The 13,888-nt window shown below is 36.3% G+C and overlaps 1 protein-coding gene across 4 annotated transcripts in view; it reads right to left on the bottom strand.

The window, feature by feature from the left end:
- The window catches only part of LRRIQ1 (leucine rich repeats and IQ motif containing 1), a 230,321-nt gene that overhangs the window by 10,635 nt on the left and 205,798 nt on the right, over positions 1-13,888 (bottom strand). For 3 of the 4 annotated variants that reach the window (XM_060413990.1, XM_012174023.3, XM_012174032.4), the window contains one exon: positions 12,276-12,396. In XM_060413990.1, the coding sequence (XP_060269973.1) occupies positions 12,276-12,396 (121 nt within the window). Of the gene's footprint in view, positions 1-8,542; positions 8,783-12,275; positions 12,397-13,888 lie in introns of those variants that run through there. The other variant, XM_060413992.1, reaches the window with a different exon arrangement.

Raw genomic sequence — 13,888 nt, 5'->3', positions numbered from 1 at the left:
GCAATGAGAAACCTTCACATTGCAATGAAGAGTAGTCCCTGTTTACCGCAAGGAAAGAAAGCCCAGGAAGCAACAAAGCATTAAAGACCGAGTGCAACCAATAAATAAATAAATAAAATATCTGAGGAAAATGCATTAGAATTACATAACTATTTAGAGTTTTTATAAAGGCTAGATACAAGTAAGATCAATATACTATTTAGCAGACAGTTGAACCAAAACTCAATTTCTTTATTATATATATATTTCAGTCTATACTGAAAAATATGCAAGTAGGGACATAAATGGGGCTTCCCAGGTGGTGCTAGTGGTAAAGAACCCATCTGCCAATGCAGGAGACATAAAAGGCATGGGTTTGATCTATAGGTTGGGAAGCTCCTTTAAAGGAGGGCATCCGCAACCTACTCCAGATTCTTGCCTGGAGAATCCCCATGGACAGAGGCGCCTGGTGGGCTACAGTCCATGGGATCACACAGAATTGGACATGACTGAAGCAACGCAGCAAGCACAGGGACATAATTAAACAGAACTTTCACTCATCTTTTGACCACTCTATGTGACAGAAAATTAAGTTAAAGGTAAAACATGTCTAAGCTTCCAATGAGGAAATAATTGATTTGTAAATTTAAGTTATGGAATGCAGGGAATCAGTTGGAAGTAGCAGAGCTGCCAAAAGGGTCAAAATGCTAGTTAGAGATTGTGGATCCTTGAAAAGGGAAATTTCAAAGGAAATACAGGTTAGGAGTAGGGTGGCAGAAGTGTTGGAGACCAGCAAGATGACAAAGGTGAGTTCACCAGTGAAGCACCAGTGACCAGTATTATATTCATAAAATAAAGTCATTTATATTTACAACTATATTCACCCAATCAAGTTTCCTTACTGCGGAAGTAGAGAGAGATGGCTGATGTGGGTTGGCCACATTAAAAATTAACACTGCAATTCATTAACAAATCTTTCCATTGGATAGAATTCATTATTAATACTCTCAGAGAGAAAAACCAAAGCTCCTTCACATGAGATATACTATTTATGTTTTTAAAATACCCGAATAATTTTGAAATACCAAAATAATAAAACTTTTAATTTTTGATTTTTGAAAAGAAATTTAAGCTGTACTTTTAAAAATATTTATAATATTTTCTATATTATATATAATTATAAGGTACAGAAGTTAACTTCTGGAAAGGTTATAATTTTGATATTTTATTGAAATTGGATATCATCTCTATTATAGACTCATGCCTAATATATAACACATATTTGTATATATGTTTATATATATATGTAAAAATGGAGAAGCTCTGTACAGTCAGCAAAAATAAAACCTGGAGCTGACTGTGGCTCATTAAGAACTCCTTATTGAAAGATTCAGACTTAAATTGAAGAAAATGGGGAAAATCACTAGGCCATTCAGGTATGAACTAAATAAAATCCCTTATGATTAATTATACAGTGGAGGTGATGAATAGATTCAAGTGATTAGATCTGCTAGACAGAGTGCCTGAAAAATATGGACAGAGGTTTATGACACTATACAGGAGGTGGTGACCAAAACCATCCCAAAGAAAAAGAAATGCAAGAAGGTGAAGTAGTTGTCTAAGGAGACTTTACAAAGAGTTGAGAGAAGAGAAGCAAAAGGCAAGGGAGAAAAGGAAAAATATGGTAAAGATCTAATAGAAGCAGAAGAGATTAAGAAGAGGTAGCAAGAATACATAGAACTGTACAAAAAGAACTTAAGGACCTGGAAAGCGATGGTGTGGTCACTCACATAGAGCCAGACATCTTGGAGTGTGAAGTCAAGTGGGCCTTAGGAAGCATCACTATGACCAAAGTTAGTGGAGGTGATGAAATTCCAGCTGAGTTATTTCATATCGTAAAAGATTATGACGTTAAAGTGTTGCACTCAATATGCCAGCAAATTTGGAAACTCAGCAGTGGCCACAGGACAGGAAAAGGTCAGTTTTCATTCCAGTCTCAAAGAAGGGCAATGCCAAAAATGTTCAAACTACCAGACAACTGCACTTATTTCATATGCTAGCAAGGTAATGCTCAAAATCCTTCAAGCTAGTCTTCAGTAGCACGTGAACCAATAACTTCCAGACTTTCAAGCTGGGTTTAGAAAAGGCAGAGGAACCAGAGATCAGATTGCCAACATCTGCTGGATCATAGAAAAAAGGAAAAGCAAGAGAATTCCAGAAAAACATCTACTTCTGCTTCATTGACTATGCTAAAACCTTCGACTGTGTGAATCACAACAAATTGTGGAAAATTCTTAAAGAGATGGGAATATTAGATCACCTTACCTGTCTCCTGAGAAACCTGTATGCAGGTCAAGAAGCAACAATTCAGTCACTCAGTCGTATCCGACTCTTTGCAACCCCATGGACTGCAGCACAGCAGGCCTCCCTGTACATCACCAACTCCCAGAGCTTGTTCAATCTCAGGTCCATCAAGTCGGTGATGCCATCCAACCATCTCATCCTCTGTCATCCCCTTCTCCTCCTGCCTTCATTCTTTCCCAGCATCAGGATCTTTTCCAATGAGTCAGTTCGTCACATCAGATGGCCAAAGTATTGGAGTTTCAGCTTCAGCATCAGTCCGTCCAATGTATATTCAGGACTGATTTCCTTTAGGATGGACTGGTTGGATCTCCTTGCTGTCTAAGGGACTCTCAGGAGTCTTTTCCAACACCACAGTTCAAAAGCATCAATTTTTCGGCGCTCAGCTTTCTTTATAGTCCAACTCTCACATCCATACATGACTACTGGAAAAACCATAGCTTTGACTAGATGGACTTTTGTTGGCAAAGTAATGTCTCTGCTTTTTAATATGCTGTCTAGGTTGGTCATAGCTTTTCTTCCAAGGAACCAGCATCTTTTAATATGGTGGCCACAGTCATCATCTTCAGTGATTTCTAAGTAACAGTTAGAACTGGACATTCAACAATGGACTGGTTCCAAATTGGGAATGAAGTATGTCAAGGCTGTATATTGTCACCCTGTTAATTTAACTTATATGTAGAATCCATCACACAAAAAGCTGAACTGGATGAATCACAAGCTGGAGTCAGGATTACTGAGAGAAATATTAACAGCCATAGATATGTAGATGATACCACTCTAATAGCTGAAAGTTAAAAGGATCTAAAAAGCCTCTTGACGAGGGTGAAAGAGTGTGAAAAGCTGGCCTTGAAACTCAACATTCAAAAACTAAGATCATGGCATCCGCTCTCATTAATTCCTGGCAAATAGATGGAAAAACGATGGAAGCAGTGACAGATTTTATTGTCTTGGGCTCCAAAATCACTGCAGATGGTGACTGCAGTCATGAAATTAAAAGATGCTTGCTCCTTGGAAGGAAACCTATGACAAACTTAGAAAGTATATTAAAAAGCAGAGACATCACATTGTTGACAAAGGTCTTTATAGGCAAAGCTATGGTTTTTTCCAGTAGTCATGCAGAGATGTGGAAGTTGGACCATAAAGAACCTGAGCACTGAAGAATTGATGCTTTCAAACTGTGGTTCTGGAGAAAACTCTTGGGAGAGTCCCTTGGACAGCAAGGAGATCAAATCAGTCAATACTAAAGAAAATCAACCTTGAATATTCATTGGAAGGACTGATGCTAAAGCTGAAGCTCCAATACTCTGGCCACCTGATGTGAAGTGCCAACTCATTGGAAAATACCTTGGTGCTGAGAAAGATTGAAGGCAGGAGAAGAAGGGAGTGACAAGAGGATGAGATGGTTGGATAACATCATCAACTCAATGTCCATGAGTCTGAACAAACTCTGGGAGATAGTAAAGGACAGGGAAGCCTGGTATGCTGTAGTCCATGGGGTTCAAAGAGCTGGACATGACTGAGTGACTAAAGAACAGCAACAACAATTTAGAGAGAAGGCCATAAAATGTTAATGGAAATGGTTTCCCTTGTTCTGGAGAAGACAATATCCATTTAAGGTTATATGAATATACGATAATAGGAGAAAAGCAACAACGGTTGGTAAATTCATTTGTTCTCTGAAGTGCTTTCTATGTGCTAATCATATACAATTCATCTTTGTACTTTTCAAAAGATAAATTATAATCTATGATATTGTCTTTTATGTTCCATCTGTACATTGAGGTAGATAGAAGCAAAACATTTATGATGCCGAGAAGCTGGATGGGAAGCAATTGATATCCTTATACTAGGAATCACAAGACCCAAATTTGAGTCTCAGCTCTACAACTTTTAGCCTCCTTAGCTCTGGGCAATTTATTTATAAAATTAAAAGCTAAATCCCACCTGTTTAGAAGTAAATCTCAGGCAATAGGTGGTGAGGAACAGCCTTCTGAGCTTCTCATTTGTTCTCCTTTTCTTTTTCCCCATTCACTTTTTATTAAGACTATTTTTTTTAAAAAGAGTACTTTCCATTCACAGAAAAACTGAGAGGAGGGCACACAGATTTCCTATATATTTTTTGTCCCACATATGCATGCTGCTGCTGCTGCTGCTGCTAAGTCACTTCAGTCATGTCCAACTCTGTGCAACCCCATAGACAGCAGCCCACCAGGCTCCCTCATCCCTGGGATTCTCCAGGCAAGAACACTGAAGTGGGTTGCCATTTCCTTCTCCAATGAATGAAAGTGAAAAGTGAAAGTGAAGTCGCATAGTCTCCTTCATTCTCAACGACCCCACCAGTAAGATATCTGTTACAAATTATTAAATTAAATTGCCAAAATAGAATCACCCAAAGTACATAGCTTATATTATAGTTCACTCTCAGGTTTGGGTTTTGTACATTCTGTAGGTCTGGAAAAATGTATGAATGGCAGTATGCAAATGGTATCATAGAGATTATTTCCACTGCTCTAAAAATCTCCTATGCTCAACCTATTCATCTTCCATCCAACCCTCTTCTACCTTTGATGATTTTACCATTTCCATACTTTTACCGTTTTAAATTACATAGTTGAAATCATACAGTATGTAGTCTTTTCAGACTTTTTTTCACTTATTAATATGCATTTAAGTTTCCATCATGTCTTTTCAAGGCCTAGTAGCTTGTTTCTTTTTTTTAATCACTGAGCAATATTTCATTATTTGGATGTACCACAGTTTATTTAGCCATTCACCCACTAAAGGACATCTTGGTTGCTTCCAAATTTTGGCAATTATGAATAATGTTGCCATAAACATCCATGTGCAGGCTTTTGTGTGGTTGTAAGTTTTCAGCTTCTTTGAATAAATACCAAGAAGCATGACTGCTGGATCGTATGGTAAGGGTATGCTTAGTTTTTTAAGAAAGTGTCAAACTGCCTTCCTAAGTGGTTGTACCATTTTGCATTTCCACCAGCAATGAATGAGAGATCTTGTGGCTACACATTTTTGCTGGCAGTTGGTTTTGTCAGTGTTCTGGATGTTGGCTGTTCTATTGATAATAGGTGTACAGTGGTATCTCATTTTAATTTGCTTTTCCCATGGATGTCTTGGTCTTCCAACTTTGTTCTTCTCCTTCAACACTGTGTTGGCTATTCTAAGTCTTGGACCTCTTCATCTTTGTACTTGCTTAATGATTCTGTACCATGCTTTACTTATTGCAGGCATGCAACTGCTTGCACTCACGATGTTGCTGTTCATTTGCTAAGTCGTATCCAACTCTTGTGACCCTCATGGACTGCAGGACACCAGGCTTCCCTGTCCTTCACTGTTTCCTGGAGTTTGCTCAAACTCATGTGCATTGAGTTGGTGATGCCATCCAACCATCTCATCCTCTGTCGTCCCCTTCTCCTCTTGCCCTCAATCTTTCCCAGCATCAGGATCTTTTCCCATGAGTTGGTTCTTCACATCAGCGGCCAAAGTATTGGAGTTCAGCTTCAGCATCAGCCCTTCCAAAGAATACTCAGGATTTATTTCCTTTAGGATTGGCTGGTTTAATCTCCTTGCAGTCCAAGGGACTCTCAAGAGTCTTCTCCAGCACCACAATTCAAAGGCATCAATTCTTTGGCATGTACCCATGATGAGGTTTATATAATGACCCACAGATATATGCAATACTATTTACATCTTAAATTTACTCACTGAGGGATTAAAAATGCATATTATATGTATATACTATAGCTATGTACAAAGTAGATACCATATATGTACATAAATATGCACAGACATACGTGAATATATAACATGCTAATAATTCTTGGCTTACAAACTTTAAATTATGTTAATGGAATGCACTTAGTAAATATGAAATAAATGTTAATGGTCATCTTTGAAATTTTTTATTTTAGCTACCACTTTTACCCTTTCAATCCCCATATACTATTGGGTACTAGCATCTAGTAAACCATGTATTTCACTTTGTACTTTTGATAGTCAGATTAATCTGTTTTGATAAGAGCTGTAAAATTATTTTGTCAATATACTGGAGGCATTGTAAAATGTTAGGATTGACTCAGAATGTCTTTCTTCAACTGATTTTAGGCTAAAACAACAAGGTATTTTCAGAAATATTTGTTAGTTTCTCATTAGCATTAGAAAAGCCCAACTCCTCCACTATATTTTCAAACTTATTTTGAAACTAGGCTTCATTTTTAATGCAACTTTATTTAACATCACTTCAGTATGTGGAACCTCTGGTCCAGACAAGCTTCTCAGTGTTTCACAAATATTATATTCATATTTTACCTTATGCCCTTGTTTAGTTGGGTTTATTTCCACTTTATCCCCCCTTAGTTAAATCCCAAATGTCAGTCTAGGTACAGATCAAGTATACTGCCTCCAAGAAGCCTTCTTCATTTCAACAACATTAGCAACTTTACTTTTGAAAAATAGTTGTTTCCATATTCAGTAAATTCAGTACCATATTATAAGGGCTTACATTTCATGAGAGTTTAGACATGTTCCTATCTTCCCTTGTGGCTCAGATGGTAAAAAAAAGCGTCTGCCTGCAATGCGGGAGACCCAGGTTCAACTCCTGGGTCGGGAAGATCCTCTGGAGAAGGAAATGGCAATCCACTCCAGCACTCTTGCCTGGAAAATTCCATGTATGGAGGAGACTGATCGGCTACAGTCCATGGGGTCACAAAGAATCAGACACGACTGAGCGACTTCACTCACTCACTTAGACATGTTCAGAGAAGAAGCTGATTTGGGGTTGGCTTTCCTGTTGGCTCAGAGGTTAAAGCACATGCCTCCAATGCAGGAGACCCAGGTTTGATCCCTGGGTCGGGAAGATCCCCTGGAGAAGGAAATGGTAACCCACTCCAGTATTCTTGCCTAGAGAATCTCATGGGCAGCGGAGCCTGGTAGGCTACAGTCTATGGGGTCGAAAAGAGTCGGACATGATTGAGGGACTTCACTTTCACTTTTCACTTTCATACACTATTATGGCAGAAAAGGAAGAACTAAAGAGCCTCTTGATGAAAATGAAAAGGAGAGTGAAAAAGTTGGCTTAAAGCTCAACATTCAGAAAACGAAGATCATAGCATCTGGTCCCATCACTTCATGGCAAATAGATGGGGAAACAGTGGAAACAGTGGCTGACTTTATTTTTCTGGGCTCCAAAATCACTGCAGATGGTGATGGCAGCCATGAAATTAAATAAAAGATGTTTACTCCTTGGAAGGAAAGTTATGACCAACCTAGACAGCATATTAAAAAGCAGAGACATTACTTTGTCAACAAAGGTCTGTCTAGTCAAAGCTATGGTTTTTCCAGTGGTCATATATGGATGTGAGAGTTGGACTATAAAGAAAGCTAAGCACTGAAGAATTGATGCTTTTGAACTGTGGTGTTGGAGAAGACTCTTGAGAGTCCCTTGGACTGCAAGGAGATCCAACCAGTCCATCCTAAAGGAGATCAGCCCTGAGTGTTCATTGGAAGGAATGATGTTGAAGCTGAAACTCCAATACTTTGGCCACCTGATGTGAAGAGCTGACTCATTGGAAAAGACCCTGATGCTGGGAAAGATTGAGGGCAAGAGGAGAAGGGGATGACAGAGGATGAGATGGTCGGATGGCATCACCAACACAATGGACATGGGTTTGGGTGGACTCCAGGAGTTGGTGATGGACAGAGAGGCCTGGCGTGCTGTGGTTCATGGGGTTGCAAAGAGTTGGACACGACTGAGCGACTGAACTCATACACTATTACAGAGGAATTTTGGATTCTCAGTCTCTGGCTAACTTTGAAAATGGAATATGTCCTGGAAAATGCAGGGATAACATGAAGAAGGCAACTGGAAACCAAAACCAGGTGTATAGTGAGCAATAATTCATCAATAAATGGCTCCAGAAAGAATGAAGGGATAAGAGGAACTATATTCTTAGTAAGCTACATGTTTTAGTCCAAGGAAGAATAGAAGACAGTATAGCACTGAGTTTGGAATGATAAAAGATGGATTCAAGTTGTTGCTTTCCTTTGCTGTTTTTTTTGTGCCAACATTCAAATAAATAAACAGTCTCTTTTATAATATCTATCAAAGAAAAATAATCATATAAGTCAGAAAAGACAATTAAAGGAAATTGGCTAAACTCTAAATTGCTAGAGCAATAGAGTTATTGTAATATATCCTTTATTTTAAGTATTAAGGGGTAAATGAATTGAGAAAACCAAAATCACTTAAGGATATCAAGTATTTTTAAATAAATATTGTTTAAATCAGGATTTTTTTGCCTAGTCACTTCATAATGCCACATTTTAAAATATGAATGTGACCTATTTCATCTATTTTCAAATCATAATATAGATTAGAAAATTTGGTAGCAGATTTCCTTGGCCTTGTGTAAGAGGGCAGTAAGACCTAAAAGGAAAAAAACAAAGACCTTAGGAAATTCTCTAAGAAAAGACATTGTTACTTTATATGGTTGGCATGGTTCTGCTATTATTTGATATACAGAAAAGGAACACAGCTCTACTTAGAAATTGTTCAAAAATAATACAACAGTAACAACACATACAATAATAACAAACAATATAAACAACAAGTCTTTACTTACTACTAGGCAATGCATCACCATACTTTATGGATATTTTTTGCTGATTTATTCCTCACTAAAATTCCATGAGACAGACATTATACTTCCATTTTACAGAGAGTAAACTCATTCTTAGAGGTTAGATAATTTACCCAAGGTCACACAACTTATCCGTGATAGTGGAGTGGGGATTTTAAACCTGAATGTATCTATTTCTAAAGAATATGTATTCCAAATATTACAGCAATATTGAAAGAGAAATAACTAGAAAAGTTCAAAAGCTGAAAAAGTTTTATAGCTGTAACCCATAAACTGCTCTCTAGATTTGGCTTGTGAAGCTGAACGAAATATTTTAGTTTTAATAAGGTGGCAAGATTTTGAGAGAAAGCTGGAGGAAAAGAGCTTTCAAAATACTGAGACTTTAAGTGGTTGGCCCAGGGCCATGGGGGCCTAGGACACAAAGACTCTGACAGTTAAAAGATTTCTATGTATAATAAGCTATGCCATTTTTTTTTTTCAGTTCAAGAACTATTAAGAGGACATTTCTTTTAAGCTGAGCTAGTTAGCCATGTGACTAGATACTACAGACTTCAATATCTTACCTCAACTGATTTTTCTTTTTTACAACAATTACAAAGAACATTTACTAAGCACTTATTTTGAGACAAATACCATTCTGAATGTGCTATCAGTTCAGTTCAGTTGCTCAGCTGTATCTGACTCTTTGTGACCCCATTGACTGCAGCATGCCAGGCCTCCCTGTCCATCACCAACACCCGGAGCTTGCTCAAACTCATGTCCATCAAGTAGGTGATGCCATCCAACCATCTCATCCTCTATCATCCCCTTCTCCTCCTGCCTTCAATCTTTCCCAGCATCAGGGTCTTTTCCAATGAGTCAGTTCTTTGAATCAGGTGGCCAACATTATTGGAGTTTCAGCTTCAGCATCAGTCCGTCTAATGAATATTCAGGGTTGATTTCTTTAGTATTGACTAGTTTGATCTCCTTGCTCTCCAAAGGACTCTCAAGAGTCTTCTCCAACACCAAAGTTCAAAAGCATCAATTCTTTGGCACTCATCTTTCTTTACTTCCCTGGTGGCTCAGACGGTAAAGCATCTGTCTACAATGTAGGAGACCCAGGTTCGATCCCTGGGTTGGGAAGATCCACTGGAGAAGGAAATGGCAATCCACTCCAGTACTGTTGCCTGGAAAATCCCATGGACAGAGGAGCCTGATAGTCTACAGTCCACAGGGTCGCAAAGAGTCGGACATGACTGAGCGACTTCATTCATTCATTCTGCTATCTTTATAGTCCAACTCTCACATCCATACATGACTACTGGAAGTGAATGCACTATATTTGATCCTAAAACAATTCTACAAGGTAGGTATTATTCCTATTTTAAGGATGAGAAAATTAAGTTATGATACAAATCTAGGCAAACTGGTGTCAGAGGTCATATCCTTCACCATTATATTACATGGAGGTTACAGTAAACTAGTATGACAAGAATTTGGCAAATAGTATTTATTCATATTCATTCTGTTATTTAATAAAAAAATATTTTCTAAAGTGTCTTGTCTTAAATTGTCACCTAATGAACATTTAGTTATTAGTAGTGTTTGCAATAATGTCACTTATTGACAACTAATGGAAACTACAGTATGAATGGCCTTATTACAGTTTCTTAGAGAAAGTGTTAAGAAATGAATTCTCTATAAAGATCTTATATACTCTAAAATCTATAACTCAGTTTTATGTAAGTGAAAGATGAAGCTTGTGCATTTCAGGATAGTTGCTGACTGACTGAGTTATTTATGTTTTAACATTCAGATAGTACATTTCAAACAGAAGCTTTGATATTCTGTAAAGTGAAAAGGCAATTTGTGTAAAAATTTTATTAGGTTTGTTTATTTTTACCCACACTACTTCAAAACAATATCATATGAGTTTGTAATATGCAATGCTTAAGATAGATATGACATCATTCACTATTATGGGTGGCACAGGTTGATTACTTCTGAAATGTTTTATATATATATAATATATATATAAAATATATAACATCTGATGTTATTACCACATTTTGTTGCTGTAAAAAATCTGTATTAAAAGAATAATTTTACATAGGTGAATTAACCTAAAATATTTCTTAACCATATTGACCAGAGCAACCTTTCATGACCAGATTCTGGGGAATATTTGTAAGTTAGATATATTAAAATTATTTTTAAATGAAATTAAAATTCATTAAAATAAATTTACACATACAAATGGACTTAAATGACTGGAATCTAATAACACCAAGCATCTGGAGGAAAAGTCAGATAATCATTTTGAAGTTTTCATTTATCTGAGGAGCACTATCTGGATTGTTGAATTTTTCATATTCAAATAAATATTGACTTTGCGTGTATATAATCATACAATCAATGAGTAATAAATCTTTTTATAGAATAACTATTACTTAAAATGAAGTATAAATTAATATGTGGATTTCTGAGGTTTACTATACTTTGGCAAAATTAGCAAAATATTATATTAAATAAATCATCTTTTGTATTAATATACCATAACACTATAGAAAATGTTTTGATATCTTTACAGTGTAAGTTAAATGAAGAGTTTGAGAAAATTAGGCTTTCTTACTCTCAAATACCCTGAGATACAGATAGTTTTTAAATGTTTACATTCTTTTCAGAGTTAAGAATTGCTTTGTAATTCTTGTTGAAACCATGATATATATAGATATAGTTATATCACCAAATTAATAAATGTGTGACAAGTTTTCAAATGTAAAAAGTCATCACTAGTAAATACAAACTGTCATCTATCCAGTGGAAATAGTTTTTAAGAGCATGATTTTGACATTATAAAGTTATTATCTAAAGTCTGCTATTTTAAAAAAATTTCCTTCAAAACAAACTTTACTTACAATATATATTAATGACAAAAGACCAAAACACATTACTTTGATATATAAATCCAACGTTTTACAATTAACCTAAACAAACCCTTTTAGAACTAAATGATCAAAGAATTCAATATGATCCATGGGGGGGGGGCGTAGAGGAGTAAATCACTGAGTCACAGAATAGAATTAAAATAAAAACTGATGCTGTTAATTTTAGAAATAATTTAAATATGTTTATATCAAAAGAAGACATTCAAAGAAGGAAAAAATTCAAATGGATAGTTTTGGGCAGTTCTGGTTGCTGGCATCCTACCCCCTTATCTGTAAAAGAATGCTGCTGGCATTAGTTTCCATCAATTCATTTGTGATTTTGAAATTAATTCTGAAGGAAACCACAACTTACTTGAAGATCCCGCTGAGTGTCTGTGTGCCTGAATGTTTTTTTCTCTCTTCACAGACAAAGCACTTCCACTGGTCATGGAAAAAAGGTCTAAATCCGTGTCTTCTCTGCTTACAAGTCTTGCCTGGGAGCAATGGGAGAGAATGTATACAATCATGAAACAAAATATGGCATTTTCTGAATGCAGCTCACATTACCCCAAATAAACAAACAGGCTCTGTCAAACAACCTTCTTCAAAATGATACCACAATCCTTTATTGCTGCCCAGGCAGAACAAATGCACTATGTCAAAGCATTTTTTGCAAATAAGAGCCGATTTTAAAATTGAGGTTTGCCATTTGAGTCTGTACAACAAAAGAAAACATTTCAGTACAGTAATTTTGATGAAAATCAATCTTAAAGGCAACTGATGAAACTTGAAATAGCTTAACATCACTTATTTACCAAGGATATTATTTAATTCTTAATTGAATGTTATAAATGTCACATCGGATTATTTTCTGCAATTTTCATGTTTTACCACTTATAAAATTCCCTGAAATGCCTTTCATCCCATATTTGTATAATACAAAGCCATGAAAGATCTCTACTTTCTCACTACAGTCATTATTAATGTAAAATACTATATGTTGTCTAATTTGGGAGTAAAGGTAGACATATAGAAATTTCAAGATATTTTAAAGACATATGTATTAGGTAATTTATTTCATCTAAAATTCCTCTCTGAATTTTTATTACTATTTTGGATTGAACTGAAGAGTTGAAAGACTCACCTCTTGGCTATAAATATTGTTTTATATAATATCTAATATCATTAAGTAAGGATTTATTGGGATTTGGCCCCTAAATGGGAGAAAATGCCATGATAGAAAGCAAAGCAGCCTCAAAGTAGCTGGAACTTCATCCAAACCACAGGATGCTTGAAATCCTGTGAGAAAGCATTGTCCTTAATATTTGATGTGTGAAAAATTTAGAGTAAAATAAAACCATAAAACCATCACTGTGGTTACAAAGCTATTCCTATATGATGCGCTACAAAAACTCATGAAACCAGAACGCAAAGATCATCTTCCTTCAAATTCAGATGTCTGCATCCCCCCTCCCACCTTCTCTCATTGTTGAATAAGCAAGTCTGCTATTGGTGAGCTCAGAGGAGAAGCCACTCTGGGGCATTAGTCACTTTTTACTTTTTATTATTTTTATTTATTATTATTTTACTTTACAATATTGTATTGGTTTTTAAATTGTACCTGGCTAAGTGATACCATTGTTTCTTCAAAAAGCCTCTGTAGAGAACTGTTTCAAGTGAAATGATGACTGGCTCACAATTTACACTTGTGATTTTTAGGATGAAAAATCTTATACATTCTTTCTGGATTTTATTTTATTAGTGCACAAGTGTATGTACTTAAGGGTCCCATTAAATGGCTCCATCAATACTGAGACATCGCAAAAACCAATCAGGAATAAGGGGGAGTGAAAAAGTTGGCTTAAAGCTCAACATTCAGAAAACTAAGATCATGGCATCTGGTCCCATCACTTCATGGGAAATAGATAGGGAAACAGTGGAAACAGTGTCAGACTTTATTTGTTTGGGGCTCCAAAATCACTGCAG

Source organism: Ovis aries, chromosome 3, assembly GCF_016772045.2.
Source record: "Ovis aries strain OAR_USU_Benz2616 breed Rambouillet chromosome 3, ARS-UI_Ramb_v3.0, whole genome shotgun sequence".
Lineage (NCBI taxonomy): Eukaryota > Metazoa > Chordata > Mammalia > Artiodactyla > Bovidae > Ovis > Ovis aries.
This window is presented reverse-complemented; position numbering and strand designations above follow the sequence as displayed.